The sequence below is a fragment of the Bombus pascuorum genome, chromosome 11 (genome assembly GCF_905332965.1).
Source record: "Bombus pascuorum chromosome 11, iyBomPasc1.1, whole genome shotgun sequence".
Taxonomy (NCBI): domain Eukaryota; kingdom Metazoa; phylum Arthropoda; class Insecta; order Hymenoptera; family Apidae; genus Bombus; species Bombus pascuorum.
In genome coordinates, this window is record NC_083498.1 from 1,669,354 (window position 1) to 1,688,608 (window position 19,255).

General features: G+C 32.2%; 1 protein-coding gene and 1 long non-coding RNA gene across 3 annotated transcripts; one reads left to right on the top strand and one right to left on the bottom strand.

Moving 5' to 3' along the window:
* The first annotated feature begins 11,537 nt into the window (after positions 1 to 11,537).
* Positions 11,538 to 15,714, top strand: LOC132911719 (uncharacterized). Its single transcript, XR_009659067.1, has 3 exons — positions 11,538 to 11,687; positions 12,756 to 13,253; positions 15,216 to 15,714. It is a non-coding gene; the product is annotated as an uncharacterized LOC132911719 (long non-coding RNA).
* Positions 15,715 to 15,721: 7 nt separating this feature from the next.
* Positions 15,722 to 18,908, bottom strand: LOC132911685 (sphingosine-1-phosphate lyase). Of its 2 annotated transcripts, none has more exons than XM_060968486.1 (9): positions 18,886 to 18,908; positions 18,080 to 18,227; positions 17,797 to 18,012; positions 17,519 to 17,727; positions 17,215 to 17,451; positions 16,936 to 17,145; positions 16,609 to 16,847; positions 16,275 to 16,542; positions 15,722 to 16,216 (listed from the first exon to the last, which is right to left on the bottom strand). In XM_060968486.1, exons 2-9 carry the CDS (start codon positions 18,225 to 18,227, stop codon positions 16,085 to 16,087), a joined length of 1,659 nt encoding a protein of 552 aa, XP_060824469.1. In that variant the 5' UTR covers positions 18,886 to 18,908; the 3' UTR covers positions 15,722 to 16,084. The 2 variants fall into 2 exon arrangements, with proteins under 2 accessions (XP_060824469.1, XP_060824468.1); XM_060968485.1 differs by lacking the exon at positions 18,886 to 18,908 and adding an exon at positions 18,678 to 18,871.
* Positions 18,909 to 19,255: the final 347 nt, after the last annotated feature.

The following is a 19,255-nucleotide window of genomic DNA, read 5'->3' on the forward strand; positions in this document are numbered from 1 at the left end:
GATTAAGATTCGATCTATGCTATATTATTAATTTATTATAAACAGTATATTCGATTATACCATTTTCCTCCAAATATTTCAATGACATTTACATGTCTAATCGCATAGCGATTACGCGTCGCGTCGCTTTTTAAGTGACATGCTACGAAATTGAATTTTCAAGCCTTCCATCCCTAAAATCTGAAGAACATCTTGAAAGTTGAACAGTCGAACACAGGATGCTTTCATGACGCTTTTCTAAAACTCGTCTCGATCGTTCAACCTCTTAGCAGCTTTCAAATTTTCTATGCACTGGTCAAAAATGTTTTGGGAAATATGCATTTTTCAAGACACTTATTTATTAACTAACATATTTTTCTTAAAAATACTGAAAATTTTATTACTAAAGCAAAGCATACAACATATTTCTGTTCGTTAGTCCAAAAGAAATCTTCTCTGCTATAAAAACTTATTTTATAAAAATAAGGTGTCGTTAAATTTGTTAAAATCTTATTAGAAATGAAAAACCAAAATATCAGATGAAGGTATTTTTCGGGAAAACCACGGAGCCACGGATGTACAATAGCGACTCTGGGCTAGGTACCAACGGCAAGAGGGTTAAAAGAGACAGGTGGTAAAGAAAACAATTATCGGTTACGAGTATAGAAAATGTACGACGTAACAAAATATTACAAATAAAACTGTAGTAACATAATTATATTTAAGTATGATCTGTGTTCTTCACCCGTTAAAATACCATGATTTTTGTACAAGTTATGAAACCTGAGATATTACATACTCCCCGTTCAATCCTAGTGAATATTTAAAAACGATACACATTCACTTACGACACAGGACGCAAACTTAATCGATGATTCTGGTAAACCACAATAATTATGTAGGAAATTGATAATTGTAACACGGTGTTTGCCCCATTGTCCTGATCAGTGGTGGTCAATTAAACGTTTTAATTAACACATAAATCGATATAATAATTGAACAGGACAATAATTCAATAAGAAATGGGGACAAGACGTGTCAAAATGTACATCTATGCAAACAGTATTATGTCACGTATAAAAAACGTTAACTATTTTTGGAGTATTAAATTTTTTTGTTGTAGGTAATGCATCGTACCCCAAGGTATAGAGGTCCAAAGTATAAGTCTAAAAGGTCAGCCGTTTAAAATAACAACCATAACAACGTACTAATCTCAGTATTGGAAGAATTTTACCAACGTCGAATGACAAACGGCACAATACTTTTTCCTGGATAAATACCGCTATACAGATTTTTTTGACATACCAGAATCTCCTGGGTCATGCACTACACTTTTTATCTCTCTGATAGATAGATTTTAATCAAAGTATCTTTTCCGATGCTATTATTCACATTTCAGGCGTATCTCGAATGCTTTATACTTATACTTCATCCATAAATCTGGTACTATTTCTCATCTTTCCATGTTGCCTACATTTCACGTGCCTATTCTAACAATAACAATAAACTCTCTTTGGGCTGTCGATTACGCGATATAGGAACGAAACGACAATAATGTTATTCTTCAAAATGAAGAAATGTATCTGATATTTAATCTGTCGACTCTTTTTTTCCTCTCATCTTTTCCGACGAGACAGCAGGCAGTGGTCTCTTTCCGATATCACGTACAGTGGATAGTGCACTTGACAGAATGCTCGGTTTATCAGCGTTCCTCGATTGAAACTCGTGAACAATAATCAGTGAACTACAGTAGATTTGAACTGGACTTGATCAGAAATGTCCCTAGATTCGTGATTCTCGATCGCATTGTCCTTTGCAATGGCAGTGATCGACGCTCTTAACAGGATTCCGAAACTGTCAAACCATATGATTTCATTGACTTCTTGACAAGAATATCTGTCTCGGCGCTATCACCAATGTATATGTAACATATTACGACGATCAATATGAATCTTCGTTAGAATTTAGTCAACAGCTACTTTTGTATTAGTTTGTGTAAAATAACATATTTTAATTTATTTATCAATATTTAAATGTTTTGCTTACTTACTACTTACTTACTACTTACTACTTACTATTACGGTACGTTTCCACGTGGCAGAAAGTCATGATTTTTTTCTTTATGAAGGAGAAGGGCTACAATTGAATGCACTGTTCTAGCATTCAGTGCCATCGCTGTAAAGTCACAACTTAGTGTCACGTGTATATATATAATAATGGCAATTATCAAGTATATAAGTATACCTGTAGATATATCATAAAATTTGAGGTTCATAGATTGCATAATCTTTGTTACGCAATAGACATAGTCTACGTTTATAAACCATATGTGTTTATGAGTTTCATAGTAATTAAAATACGATAAAAAAATGAATAGAATTTCAAACTGTAATCTCTCGTTTTTCGTCTTCTTTCGTTGCCGTGTTTTGTTAAGCAGAAACAGAAAACGTAGTGGTTAAATTGTTTATTCGTTTATTTTTTACTTTTTTCTTGACTGGTTACTTATTTCTATCGGAGGGATACCTTTCATCCTTGTTGTTCCTTTTACGGCATAACACCATCTTAACTAACACTATAAACCATCGGTGATGGTGATGGCGATTTAACGAAGAATTAACCGATTAAAAATGAATGGAAAACTTTTCTATGGTTTCAATTGACAGCGATATAGGGCTGCACTTTCCAACTGCTGAAATGTTATTAAAAATTACAGTAACGTTCTATACGAAATAAGTAATATGTAAGAAAAATACGTAAAAAAGAAATGTGTAAATTATCGAAAGAATTTCAAAATATCGTAACAAATTGTAACAAGAACAGAATTCGATAAAATCATAGCGTGAATTTCCGATTCAACAACAACAACAGAATGTATAGATGAATATACATTACATTACCGTAGTTAGAATTCTGAGCTTGATAATATCTCAAATGAGAATGCATTTTGCATATGTATATTCCAGCAGAGCAGCAGTTGATTACTTGCGCTGTTTTATAATATTAATGTAGTAGTATGTGAATATGATTAATATTTCGTAAGATGTATTTTTCATACATACATATTAAACTCATGTATATTAAATTCATAAGTAGATACCTCGTGTTAAATATCATGCGATTATACTATTGCTAAAGTAATATGTATACAGATTATAATTTACAGCAAATATTGGTACAATCGTCGACAATGCGGGAAACGAGAAGAGATCTCGTGAAACAACGATTCTCCCACATGGAATTCTTTATTACATTTCCAAAGTTGATCCATATTTAAAATTAATGTGTTATAATTAAAACTGTGATCTATATAAAACAGTTGAACGAATTGCAACGAAATTCGGATCGAAACTAGTATGTAATAAACTTAGCATTCGAACAGTTAGAAAAAAGGCGAAGAATTAAATCTAATAGCTCGCCTGACTCTCAGGTAAATCAATTATGTTTGAATGCAACGTAAATTTATATCTTTATATTGCCATAAAGATAGCTTTTACATTGATGTAGCAAGTTTAGTAGCACGATTTTTTATGAAAAAGACGATCTACGTCGATGAATAGCATATCGGTGAACGAATTTGCATCGAAATGCATAAAATAACCGTAAAAAACTGAGGATGTTCTGTACAGAATTAGAATTAGCTAGTAACTATTTACATCACAACTTATCGCAGCTGTATTCATAGAGTTAATGAGGTTATTAATCGATATCTATAAAGTAAATTCTGTTCATTTAGAAACGATTAACTGTCATACAAAAGAATATTACAAGCTGACAACGAACCTAAGACTATCCAGAAAGTAGAGCGAGATATTATTGTGTTTTATACAATCTTCAAGTCTGAACCATTAACTTTAGAATGATATAAATTGACGTCGAAAAATATATTAACGTAAAGTACCTAAGTAAAATTCTTATCGAGGAACGATAGAAAATTTCAATCGAGCATCGTCGACGTTTAATTTATTCAATGCCATATCGTTGTAAGAAACTTATTCGTCAAAAGTCAAAAAGAAAGAGACATCGTCTTTTCCGAACAAATCTAGCCTGATCTTTGTCTTCTACCACAGTTGATAGATTCCGTTATTTTTTGCATTTTATCACCACTCGTTTATTACTTTCCCATTGCATTAGTTATTTCAGGAAAGGACATCGTTGCCATAGGTATTATTCGGTAAAATAATTTTCGAGCAGTAGCGAGTACTTATTAGACCCGATTGACGCGAACAGCGAATACATCCTCGATGTCCCGCTGATACAGAACACGAGTATCGTGACAATTGATCGACGATCGATGTTTGATACGATGATCAGCACACGGTCCCTTTTTAGCATAATAAAATTGCTGGGTAATCGTAGCGGCGATTTTTTTTAAATAAGCAATGTTATCGTTCCTTTACGCTCGCGGGCGCATCAAGATCGAGCCCCGACGACCCTCGGTAACATAAATTAGACAGATTTACAAGTTCGCCAACAAGAATTACATTTGTTGGCAACGATCATTTCCCCTTGAATCGTCGCGACGCGCTTAACCTAACCGTTAACCCCGTCGACTTCGGAATACACATACATATTACAGCGATGCGTATCAACTTTCCTTTCTCTGTTCACCTCCATTTCATACGAAAAGGGGTTTTCATTGGACCACGAATGTAGAAGCACGCTAGCTCTTTTCTACGATACACTAAATATCAGCTTCGATTTCTTTCTATTCCTTTAATGAAGCTTTACATCAGTGAAAAAACAATACAAGAGCATTATTTCCAAAAGTGAGACATATGCGAAAAGCGTATATATATGACATGCGCATCTAAATCTAAAGGACTTTGTCGTATATTTTTTCACTTTTATGAGTACAAAAGTCTATGTGTTTTAACGTTTAAAAACATACAAATTTCTCTATTAAACTATTTCAAGATTAGTTACGGTTTTCTCGAATTAAATATCGTTTAGTATCGCTTGTATCACTTTTCCTCCGAGGCTTTTCTCGGTTTAGTGTGCAACAAATCTTTCAGATTGGCTACTAGGGAACATAAACGTCGTAAAAATTTCAAGTTTCCAAAATCATTACATTTTATTTGAAGACGAATCAGCTGGTCGTGTATTTCGGAAAATTTAATTACACCCACGTGACATTGAATGTTATTAAATATAGTTTGAACAGATTGCGATCCGCTGGTGGTTGTTCATAAATTGTCGTAATTATGAAATCGCCGGTAGAACCGTCGAAACTCCCGCCTCGTCACACACTGTCAGTTTTCATTACAGGATCGACGCGTACCCGGCTTTCCTCCGATGCGTGATTTTCCACCACAGATACGAATCCGTACGAGCACGTTCGTGTAAAATCTTTCAAACCTCCCGCGTCGTCCGCGTTTATTTTCATGGATTAGTAAAAGATCACGGAATATGTATGTACGTCGAGCGTATACTACGAACAGACATCGTTGGAAAGGCAATTAAACAACGGACGAGCCGCGCACATAATTTGTGATAAGATGATATGTACCTATCTGGTTTAACAATGGCGGCGCGGCAGAAAGCTCCAAAACTAAGTGTTTCAGATCATAAAGTAGTCGCTGGTTCTTTGTTGGTTCTTCGCTGGACAGAAGGCAAACGATCGAAACATAGAAGTAAATTTTAGTTGGTTCGAGTTTCACTACAACGTTTCTACGATTGGAAATGTAGCTAGGCATAATATTTACCACAGTAGACGATGCACAGTTTTCAACATCCGCTAGATATTAACGATGCAGTATGTAGGATCGTATACTCCGCTTAAAATGCATTTTACACCATTAATTTGCGAACCATTTGCAAACCATTGGGGTTCGACGAAAATTTCATTCGACCCAATTACGCGGAACCGTGTACCAGATGAGTTTATAGATCGTTCGTGATCGTCGATTCGCCGACGCGATGGGTGAATATCTTCATTTACCGCGCACGTTTCACCAAACTACTTCACCCTTCCCACGCCACAGATTGCACTCTTTGAAATTTTCACGACTGCAGCACTCTCCTTTCGCTACTTGCGAATGCTTTGAATCAAAGTTTCGACGCTTCCAAGCTTTCTTCGATCTCGATACAGATATTCGATAACGTAACGACGAGAAATTCTAGAGATGCCTGTGTAACAACGTTAATAAGTCTTCCAAGAACTTGGACCAAGGTGTATTAAAGAACGGAACACGTCCAAGTTCTTCATTTTACAACTCGCGAAAACTTTCTTTCAATTTCTTTGACACCTTGTTTTTTTGGCAACGTTCGACCACGGAAAATTCATTGATAACGAAAGCTGATTGCTACGTCGTTTAAACCACTTCACATGGAACAATTGAGTTTTATATTTTTATATATGTACGTAATAGTATGCACGCATACACGCACGCACACGCATTTCGTCGATTCCATGACTCGAAGAATAGCTGGACAGTTTGTAGTCGCGAGGCGACACAACGTCGTGTTTCAATTTCACAAGCGCTTTGCTCCGCGAAGAATTTATCGGTTTCATCTATTTAAAGTTGTATTCCTTTATTTTTACAATGGTAAATCTCAGATCTAGTTTCATGGTATCCGTCAATGCATCAACGATTTATCATTTTATTGTATACGATACGATAAAAAGAGAAATAACGAGAACAGTGTGTTTTAGGCACAAGGCACAATACCCGAGACTATAGGATTTACTTCTTCGAAATGATTAACTTGTCACGTATTTTACAATGAAAATTTCAGCTGTACACATAGATCGCAGGTAACGACTTTCAATTGCTCGCGAAAAAGTAAAGAATATACGTTGTAATAGATTCGACGCGATATGTTTATCAGTGATATTTGTTTCGTGAAGCAAGACTAATCCGATACTTCCTATAACCTAGCATATTATAACTTGGAAAACCAATTGTAAATCTGCTCGATGTCACTGTTAATGGACGTGCTAAAGCCGACGCTGTTTTTCTCAGTCTGTATTTTCATAACACTTTTTTCGCCGTATATTACCTACTTATCCTATATTTTCCTTCCATTTTTCTTAAGCATTTTTTCTTAAATATTATTCGTTCGTTTCCTACGCTCTTTCTTCTTTATTCTTTTTTTCTTGTGTTTTTATCAATCGGAAGAAAAATTTTGGGACAAAAGACTCACCGGTATGTCAAGATCTCGACGTAAACTTGATTCGTTTGCAAATAATTTCACACGTCGATGACGAAACGTCGTTCTTTGTGAAATGTTGCACGCGATTTAAGGGTTGCCCGAGCGGTACGGGACGCGCGCTTCCACGATACTGATCGACGACGTCTCGCAATACTCGCACGTCGCGACGCGACGCGACGCTTGGACGCAGAGCGCGTACTCGAAACGCTAACCTCCTCTAGCCTATCCGTGACCAGCCATTGGTACTCTATTGCCAACTTCTCTCCACTTCGAACATCGACTTTTCCTCCTTTTATACTTTATACCATTCTTCTCTTCATCTTCGTTACTATACTTGTGTCTTCGTTTTTCTGCGAGACCCACGTATCTAAAGATAAGAGATCTACTTGTGTCTCGAGATTGTTCCTAGATAATTGTTCTCTTTCAAAATGATATATTGATCATAATTTCCTTTGTTTGTTCGACATTCAAAATAAACCAATGAGATACATAATTAAAAAAAGAAAAGCGAATCTCCTTTAATCTGACTCCTCAATTAATAAAACCAGTCAGTAGTGTTCTAAAATTAAATGTTTCTACGGTGTTATATACCGGTTACACGTACATAGTCATCGGTTTGTTGTCGAATATGTGTTTACAAAGACAAGCACGATACGATAAATTGAAACTTTTAATTGTACTTTGATATTTGGAAAGCTTTTAAACCAATGAAATGTCGACCGAAACGGTTATGCTGATTATTAAGTGATTTCATTCCAAGAGGATTTATAAATTAATTAGAAACCTTTGCGATCTGGACCTATACCATACTTGAAAATTTTTCCTATCTTTTCGTCACACGACGAACAGAAAACAGAAAATGAATGATATTTCCTTCAATAATCGCACGTAAAAGCTTCAAGGAATTTTTATCAAAGCAAAAACAAAGGAGAACGCACCAAAAGACAAAACGACGCAATGCCATTTCAATAACGGATTCCTAGTTTTACGAAAGTGAAAAATCATTTTTCTATGAAACAATTCGACCACGACATTCGTTTCACCGTAGTTGTTTGATTGCTCACGTTATTTCCATTCGCACGGATCGAGTAACAATCGCCAACAGAAGCAACGTTTTCTCTCTTGCTTTCATGCTTCTTGCAACTTTCAGCTAAAAATCACGTGCATCGCCTTCGTTGCGCAAGCCATTCGTTCAAAATGAAAATGTCTTTTCCCTTTATGGCTTCTTTCATATAATACTAAATACTTTCTCAAAATTTCGTTTCATTCCCTATTCGCGATATTCTTCGATATATTTCTTGAAAGGCGAAGGAACATTTCAATCGGTTGTAAATAGTCGTATGAATTGAAAAAAATATCAAAAATCTAAAATTTGCTTCAATTTTCAAAATGATGTTACGAAATAAATTTACGCGTAATTATATAATTACATACTAATGCAAACAGAACATGCGAAATGGTTATAAACGTGTCTAGGTTTTAAGAACGCAGAGAGATAACAGATAAAATAGTAGACGCGTAAAGGTAATGGATCTCTTGAATGATCTCAAGTATAAAAAGGTTTTGTGATGTCTGTATCATGTAGGATAAGGTATGTACAGTATTTATCGAGCTATTATCTAGTGGAAATTATAACAGCCAACATGTATCTCTCATTTTATCATACATAGATTTAACATACATAGCTATATATACATATACCTGTAGATTTTGCGCTCTAATTATACAATTTTCTCCAAACTTTACTAACAATATAAGTTATAGTCACAAGTGTGAGAGTCTATTAAGCTATACGTTAAATTCATATGTTAAGTGAATTTTATATAATATTATAATCATAAAAAATATAATATACATAATTACATAAAAACATACATTTTTAAAATAATGCATTTTATCTTCTTTAGTATTTTCACATATTATTTTGGAACCGAAGTTCGTTAAATTTTCAAAAAATAGGTAAAATATTCCTCATTATAAATGTTGTTCATTGGAAGAGTTAATCGTTTATTAATCATTTAACCAATATGTATAACGTTTTATAGAAAAAATATCAGTATGAAATTATTTTTTTAATAATTATTTTGATTTACATATTTCATGTAACCTAATAGAGCTAAAATTTTATCTCTCTGACAATGAAAACAAAGGTTTTAACAGTTTTAATATATTGTATTTCTTGAAGATTCTTCTAATAAGGACCGCTTTTAAACATTACTTTAATTGTATTAACCATTATATAAAATTTACTACCCGTAGGTCAAGTCATTATTTCCACATTATCGTCGAGCATATCAAATGAAAATAATGACCATATGTATCCTCGGTATAATTAATAGACGTAATTAATTTTCTATGAATCAATTTAGAAAGATATTAAAAATTTGTCAATTAATATCGTCGCTCTAGCTTATATCGAATTGATATTCCTCCCGTAAATTATGAAAATCTTATTCTAATTTAGAGGCAGTATTTCAACTCCTCTCTGGACGTATTACACTTAATCGAACATCACTAAGTATATTTAATAATCTGTTTCCAATCTCCATTTGATTTTTCTTCGTTGTATCATCTTTCACTCATAAAATATCTTTATTAAATTGCTGCCCCTAGTAACAGTTTTTTCCCTTTCTTTCTAATCCTTTTAATTATCCCAACTACTTTAATCGCTAATAGCATCAAAATTTTTTTGGTTTAATCACATTTTTTTGGTTTACTACTTACTGCTAGGCATATTACATTCCTATTTATTATTCATGCGAGCTATATCATTGACAATACACGTTCATAGCAATGGCCTCCTGTTTCAAAATAATTAACTTAATCGAAAGGTCGTACGTGACAGGAGAGCTGGTTGGGTGGTAATGTTGAATCAACATACGAATCTGACGTCTTCGAGCCGGATAGCTCGATTATAACCATAACCGAATTGGCAGCGAGGAAGTTCCAATCAGGAATTATCGAGCTTTTGATCGACCGATATCGGTCGCATGGCAATATGTATGTAATTTTCAATTACTTGTGCATACGCTACGTTAGCCACACTTCTAATTTTCATTTTGTTCTTGATGAATACTTGTAATCTAAGTTACAGTATTGTGGCTAGTATTATATAGTTATCAAAATTATATTATATATATTATATATATATATATTATTATATATTATATTATATTATATATATTATATATTATTATATATATGAATTAGATATGATACATTTCATTATATTTCTATTATTATGTTCGTGCATAATTCAATAAACTAATATAAAACAAAAAACATTGTGCGTCTATTATTTTTTTATAAAACGAAAGAAACTTTTCGGACAACCTAATAGTTAGATGGCGCCCAAAGTACGAAATACGAGGCTCGAGCGTGAGCATCGAACAATAGACTCTCTTTTTGCATATCGTCGTATGCTATGCTTCGTATGTCGCTCCCTTGCGGTCTCCACGTGCTATCTTAAGTGCTGCTTATAATAAACCGGTGTATGTACAATGTAAGAAAACATACTCGTTGTAAAATATTAATAAATTATTTCGATTATTATTAACCGGAAAGTATATGTAATATTTAATTCGTATATGTAATGTGTCTTATGTAAACATTATATATATGTATAAATAATAAATATTAGTAACGTATTGACAAGGATTGATATGTTTAACAAAGCGTCTACAATTAGCAAAGATCATTTTAAAGTATATAATTATAATTTTATAGAGAATAATTCAAACGAAATAATAGTGACATTTGTCAGGTGTGTTCAAACGTTTTATTCTTCTATAGTACCAAATCACCTAACCCAACTTTATTTTAATTTCAATCCAACATCCAAGGAATTGGTATTATTCCAAAATGATCGCTCACAATAGTAATGATAACGCACATCCTTGAGCTCTTCGTAGAAATAGTTAAACGAGAAGTATTTCCAAACTGAACTCACTCATAGTTTAACACTTCGTTAATATGGGTAAACCGGAGTTTTTTACTAAACCAATGCCAGCATTGTATTTGTCCTTACGCTATACGTGATTAATTCCTAATCATTGTATCATGAATCGCTAAATATTAAAGATATAGGTACATATGAGTATGTATGTATACATAAGTACACATTTCTCCTCTTATATATTTCGTACACATATAAAAAACCGTTCTTGAGAAAGTTTTTCGGAAAATGCATAATTTGTAAATGTTATAAAAGTCAATATTCTGATGATTTTCCTATATGTATGTATTATGCATTGCTAGAAAAATGTCTAACGTAAGGAATGTGGGTCTAATTGGATATTTCACATAGCACAATCATAATGATAAGCACGCGGTCAATAAACCGAAAGTGTCACATATACAACCGAAACAATACAGAGCAGTACCTTGTCCTTGTACTGTACCGTTAGTCATCTTTCCGATACCGCAAAGTACATATAAATATAACCGCCGCTCGGCTATAGTTTTCAAGTTTCAAAACAGTTTATGTTTAAAACTATATGTATTGTTTAACAATTTATTCTATAAACCTTCGTTTTGTAAACAATTTTTCAATGGTGGTAAGTATATCTTTTACATTTTCAAGCAATTGAGGATTAGAATAAAGTACATCATTAACATTTCATACTTTAATCGATTCATCAAACATTATTTCACTATTCTAGCTCAACTTATAACCCTCATTTTTCTTTATTTATTTATACATTATTGAAGATGGTTATCTTTCTCTTCAATGATTTAAATTTAGATTTAGGTTAGGTTCGGGCTAGGTTATAAAAATATGGCCATCTACTTACCCCAGAATGAAGTGTAATCAATCTAAATTAAATTGAAGTTTTTTTGCGAATATCTTGGAAACTAAGTCCAAACGGTGATTATATGTATAGGAAAAGAATGTTGAAATTGACAACATATTTCAGGCTCATCGAAATCGGTGAGATATATCCCTTTCTAAATAATTATCAAAAAATGTCTTCATGACAGGTAACAATATGCATATATGATATTCCATGTGAACGATTGTGATACATAGCATTATTTTTTCAAGAATAAGTCAGGAGCAATTCATACAGCGAATTATATAATAAAATGGATGAACAAAACTGTTGGTAATATTAAAAAAATTGTGTTGATATTTGTCCTTATAACTAGTCTCAAGAGCGTGGTAAAGTCAATTTCATATCAAAGCATATATTAATATCATCACTTATGAACTTGACTAAGTTGTCTACTCTTTCAATTCTTGTTAAACATGAACAGATGGCACACATCTACACTTTAATTTTCTACTATTATAAGTATATCTTATTTAAACATTCTCAGTACTTAGAATGTCACATTATTAAACAAGCGTAAATAATTTTACTACAAATGTAATTAATGTTAATTTAATTGTCTATTACAAAATTTTATGAAGTTACTTTCTTGAAGCTAAAAAAAGACCATATTTATATTATGTTTTGCTTTTTCAAACTCTTAACAAACTTCCCAGTTAAAAGGTTTTCTATAATTTGCATCTGACAAAATAATGAAATTTTATATGTATGCACATTCAAATATTTTTGTTTGTTTGTTATTTTTAAAGGGATTTCTCAGAATTAAAAGCTCATTTGAATATCTGTCTGCAGGATTCATCCATAATAATGAAGAAAATAATATAGCATTGCATACTATGTTGGAGAGCACAAGGCAGGTATGAGTTCCCAAAACATAGGACGGCATCATGGGAAACTCCTGTGGGACTGATGTTTGCCTATAGTCGGTGACTACATGGGAGGCTTGTGGCTGGGACTTTTGGGTACCTGCTGGTTTGTCGATCTGTGGTGGAGAATTTTGGTGAAGTTGGCAGGCCCATCCCTGCCAAGATCATTCACATTACTATCACGTTGGGATTCTTTGTCACCCTGCACTGGCTTTGGTCAGGGCAGGGTGCAAAGGGTGAGTAACACCAGAACAAGAATTAATAACTCGGTGAATAAAACATAAAATTTCTGGATATGGAAAATAAAGAAAATAAAATTTATGATACAGGGGAGGGATACTACAGCAACGACATAGTGAAGAGTTCTAAAGCAGGTCCCGCTACGTCGTGGTATATCTAGTATTCTTTGGCATATACATATTTTGTAAGTATTTTTGTGTATGTGATATATGGCTCTTTTTCAGAATAATACATTAGTAATTACAATCATTGATAAATACTGTATTCTTTAATCCAAAACTAAGAAAATGTTGTATGTATGTATGTATGTATGTATGTATTGTGTACTATTGGGTTGGCAACTAAGTGATTGCGGATTTTGTCAATAGGTGGTATTGTACAGTAATATTACAATGCTTAGATTTTTTGTATAAAATTTTTATTATTGCGTTAAACAATGAGAAAAATAATATACAAATAATGATGATAAGTTGAAAATTTATAAAGCTTTAATTTAACTGATACTAACTTTCTTTTATTTTCCTGGACTATGGGATTTATTTACGAATTCGCATCTGCATAACGTGATTTCATATACAGTGGCTCACGAAAGTATTTGAACACTTACACTTACAAATTTCAATTAATAAGATGAGGTGTACTAAACTAATTTGTTAAAACAATTTGGTATCTATAGTGACGGAAAAGTCTCAAGACTACATCAGTAAAATGTGACAACGATTCAATAATATAGACAGGAGTTATGATACATTTATTAGAAATATTCATGATAAGTGTCTCAGAAAAGTATTAGAACGCTGTAACACTGTTGATAGTTTTTCATCTTCCTTTATACCGAATATAAACATCATTGCTAAATGAAAATATTGGCACGTTCACTTGATGTTAGGATATCGTTTCAGTAACAGTAACGTAAAAGTGTGCACAATAGTATTTAAAATGAATACCAAAAAGTCTGAAACAAAAGTGTGAAAGAGAAATAATATTCCGATTACACGAGGACGGCAAATCATATAACGAGATTGCCGAAATTGTGAACAGAAATAAATCCACAATACATTATACCATAAAAAAGTCAAAGAATGAGGGAACACTTGCAAACAAAGCTCGATCAGGTCGACCAAAGAAATTGACTGGAAGAGAGAAAGTTATTATGCGCGAATTAAAAAAAATCCTACTACGTTCGCTCCTCAACTCGCAAGTATGGTAGCTGATATGTTTCATAAAGAAGTTCACCCGGAATTATGTCGACCAATCTTACGAAACAATGATTTTCATGGCAGAGTACCGCGAAAGAAGCCATATATTAATGTGGTAAATCATAAAAAAAGATTGACTTTTGCAAATACCTATATTGATAAAGATAATTCTTTTTGGGACAAAGTCATCTGTGCGGACGAGTCAAAGTTCAACATTTTTGGCTCAGATGGTCAAAATTATTTGTGGAGAAAACCAAATACGAAATTGGAAATTCGACATTTACATCAAACAGTGAAACACGGAGGTGGATCGGTCATGGTGTGGGGGTGCATGGGTGCCAGTGGCACTGCAAATTTGATATTTATTGATGGAATACTTGATAAATATAAGTATTCAAATATTTTAAAAAATAACCTGAAAGGAAGTGCCCGTAAATTAGGATTATTGGAAGATTTCCACTTCCAACAAGATAATGATCTTAAGCATATTGCTAGAATTGTGAAAGAATGGATCATATATAACACACTGCAGATGCTAATTACTCCACCGCAAAGTCCAGACATAAATCCGATTGAAAATTTATGGGCTGAAATCGGAAAAAGATTAAATAAATTTCAAATAGGATAGTATTTTAAAAATAAATGGCACATATACGAAGTTGATTAAAAAAAATATATTATTAATGTACATAAAAAATATCTTCTACTTTTTCTCCACAATTCAGCTGATCTAACATTGCAACTTTTTCTTTAATAGAAATGCATTTCTGTTTTAAGATCTTTTTCTTTCTAATTTCATCCATCATGTCCTTAAATTGACTTCTTTTATAAACATAATTTACAAAATACTTCTGTATTATGTATACATACATATTTTAAGTGTAAGCTTTCTCGAATTATGAATACATGACATTGATACATTAGTGATTCTTCATGCATTTTTTTAGCACTGATACTCGTACCGTTATATTTTAAGAGTGATCCCATCAAAAAACAAGACGACGATAAAACATCAGAAGCCGGTAACGATCTAGAAAAGAACCTAACGCTCAGCTAAAACAGATTTAATTCATAAATCAGGTAATTTCTGTTTTTTATTATTTGGCACGTTATAGGAATTTGCGTTGTAAGGACTTACGTTATACGGGAGTCTACTGTAATTAAGGAAATTACTGTTTTATGGAAGGGTGATAAGATTAATACATTATTTCAATTCTTTATTCTCAATAATTCCATTGCCAAGCATATAAAAATATATGGCACCAAATTATACATTATTATTACTAGTAATGTAATTAACATTTAGTACGTTTTTATTACCTACATTTGATGTAGTTATGTAATATAATATCAGAACGAACATTATAAAAATGTATAAAATATTCTATAAAATATTCTATAAAAAGTACCAAAAGAATTGTACACATGGATGTATTAAAAATCTATAATGGAATATATGTATATGTATTGTATATTTTATGAAATGCGTAAAAATACTGCTATTAAACAAGATATCGTCTATTAAAAAAAAATTGATTAGAATAAAGTTTTGTACTTTAAAAGTATATGTTTAAATAGTTCAAAACGCCATTGCATTGTACAAAATATTCCATTTATACGTATATGTTCATAATTCTATATGGTCTTGAATTCTATTTTATTTTTTAAATTCAATCTTTTAAAATATATATGGGTTGATTAGATTTTTCAATTAAAATTGTATAAGAGATTTCAGAAATTTAATGTTATTTTTTTTTCATTTCTTTTTTACTCTTACATTTGACTTTGTAAAAAGTAAGCTAATAGTGCAATTAATTTAGGTACTTGATCCTTTATTAACCATTGTATCATTTTCTGGCGTAAAGTATATAGAATCTAGGAAACATTTTGCGAAATCGCCAACAATACTTCTGTCTGGTATGCTTTGACTCATTCCATAAATTGCAAACTGAAAAAGGATATTGTATATAGTATTTATATAAAAATTACTTAATAGTTGTATTCACCTTTCCATCAACAGGAGCTTCTGGATTTTTTAATATTATACTTAATTCAGTTTCAACGTCACTTAAAAATTGATCTGCTACACCTAATTGTGTATGGACATATGTAACACAAAGATGTATGCCACACGGGAACTGAAGTGTATTCAAATTCCATCCTCTTACATTTAGAGCTTCCGAAAGTTTATAAATGTGAAAATCATTTGACCCTAATGCTATAACTGAAGTAGCCGGAGTACCAAAAATAAAAATTCCATCTAACTTTCTCAATCTGCGATCAATTCCAAATATTCGATTATACAGTTTAACAGATTTGACAAAAAATTCAAATACGTACCGTTGTTCAATATATTTAGTAGTTTCTATAATTTTCTTTGTCGATTCTAAATATTCATTATAACCAAAATACATTAATGTAGCCCAACATGATGCTATAATTCCACCAGCTCTTGAACCACTTACAGTTGGCGAACCATATATACCACCAGGCCAATCGGTTGTTATAGTATATTGACAATGTCTTAACTTTTTATTTCTATAAAGAATAAGCGAAGAACCTTTCGGAGCATATGCATACTGAAAGAAATAAAGTAATATAAAACACCTGTATTATTAAATAAAATTAATTAACATTGTATGTATAATTGTAATATTATTTATGTACTTTATGCGTATCAACCGATATACTTGTAACTCCAGAAAGTCTAAAGTCACAAGGTGGTACATTAAAACCTGCATTTGGCATGAAACAAATTAAAAATCCACCGAGACAAGCATCAACATGAACTGGAATATTGTATTTTATTCCTAGATCAGAAATTGCTTTAATATTATCCATTGTTCCATATGGAAAGTTTGGTGTTGAGCCTATTAACTATTATAAATATTACATTAATTCTAATGCATTAATTTGAATCTATTTTGAAAGTTATTTCCTATATACCATTATTGTATTCCTTGTAATAGCTTTTTCCATAGATTTAATACAAGCAGTATAGCTATGTTGGTTGACAGGGACAGAACGTACTTTAAGTTTTAAGTACTGAGCAGCTTTATCAAAAGCGGAATGTGCTGTTACAGGCATTACTATTTCTGGATTTTTTATACCTTTCACATTCTTTGCATAATCCCTATATGTTTTACATGCCAATAAAATTGATTCTGTACCACCGCTGGTCATCTGAAAACATTTTAGCATATCTTAAGTTAGTTCGATCAATCAGCATTTTAAAATGAAAACAACTTACAGTGCCACAAGAATCTTCATCTCCATGGAACAAATTACAAACTATTCTCACCACTTCTGCTTCCATCTTACATATACCAGGAAAAATATCAGGATGTAATGGATTTGTATATGATGCAATGCTATAAATATCTCCCATTAATTGTAGAAGATTAGTATCAACCCTATATATAGCTCCAGATACTTTACCATTTCTCCAATCATAATCACCTAAATAACAATATGCTATATATATTATATATATTGGTATACTATAATAAATTTTTTTTAATTTGTTACCTAATTGAACACATTTTTTAATTCTTTCTAATATTTCTTTCGGTTCTAAACTTTTCTCTGGAAGTTTCACAGTGAAAGGAATATCTTTTATTCTTTGTAATGTTTCTTGTTCGAACGTTTGATTAATCTTATCTAATTCTTGATCAATTTTATTTCTAATAGCAGGTATAAAATTCCTTAAACTAAACAGTTGCTTCTTTGCTCTTTCTACCAAACCTAGAAAACAAAATTTGCTATTCATTACAAATTTTTAAATGTTAGTATACATTACAAATAATCATACTCTCATCTTGAAAGACAAAATTCCATAACCAAACTGTGGCAAGGATGGTTGTACTGGTTATAGTCACTATTTGCCATGGTTCTTTGGCTTCAAAATAATTATTAATCAGTTGTTTCATATTATTAGCACCAAGAAAATATACGTTCATCTAAAAGAAAGATAATATTATCTATATGTATTGGATGTTTTTGTTTATTTCTACATGTTTTCCTTCCAAATTATCATAAAAATTTGATCAGTAGATTCGATACATGTTAATGTAGATATTGTAATTAAATAATCTTCAATGCAAAACAAGTGCTGACATTCTCCCTTTATTTCATATATGCATATATATATGTATACATATGTATATACGACATACATAAATTTATGCACTTGATCGTTAGCTCTTATTCTTCCTCTTTCTCGACACATTTCATTCCCTGACACTGTCTTTATCACTTACTATGTATTCTCCTTTCTTTTGTTAACTATTTATTTATGCGATTTTTCCCATGCAACGTCGCGTTTCATATTTTTAATACGTTCCGTTAGAAAATTGACGAGTGAAATTCGGCATATTTAAAAAGAAACATTGAGTATTTTTAATACATACCTTAATTTTTAATTATACTATAAATATATTAAAGCGAAACGTAAGTGCACATCCCGAACAGTTTACGTGGGATTGTGAAATAAGTTATAATACTTTGATAATTCAGTGTATCAGAACATTAATAGATAGTAGCCCCCACCCTTGCTTCTGTTACAGATTACAGACGAGATGTCTGTGCCACCATTGACTAAATACAGGATAGACTTACCTGACGCTATGATAAATATGATACTTTCATGTTTCACATTCTGAAATACCGACATCGGAAAAGGTTATTGTTCCTTACGCCCTCTGCGATTTGCTACGGCAGATATAAGAATTACATATGTAATATTAAAATCAGTTGTCGAAAGCGATAGAAATGGATCTGGCATTTTAGACTTTGCTCATATAGAAGAGCGGCGCGCGCTAAGAATGAACAAACAAGTGACGACAAATCAGCAGAAAATATATTAAACTTATAGATTTATATAAAATAAGTCACAAAGTAACTGAGCGTTGACGCGTTATTTGGGGTTCTATGAGTTTGATTTATTTTCTGCTGCGTTTTCATCACTTGTGTGAATGCTCTTGCCGCT

Coding starts and splice junctions, on each gene's coding strand:
- LOC132911685 (XM_060968486.1), bottom strand. CDS start 18,227: ATGAACGTATATTTTCTTGGTGCTAATAATATGAAACAACTGATTAAT. Junction 16,848..16,935: donor TATCGGTTGATACGCATAAA/GTACATAAATAA, acceptor TATTTCTTTCAG/TATGCATATGCTCCGAAAGG. Junction 16,217..16,274: donor AAGCTCCTGTTGATGGAAAG/GTGAATACAACT, acceptor ATCCTTTTTCAG/TTTGCAATTTATGGAATGAG.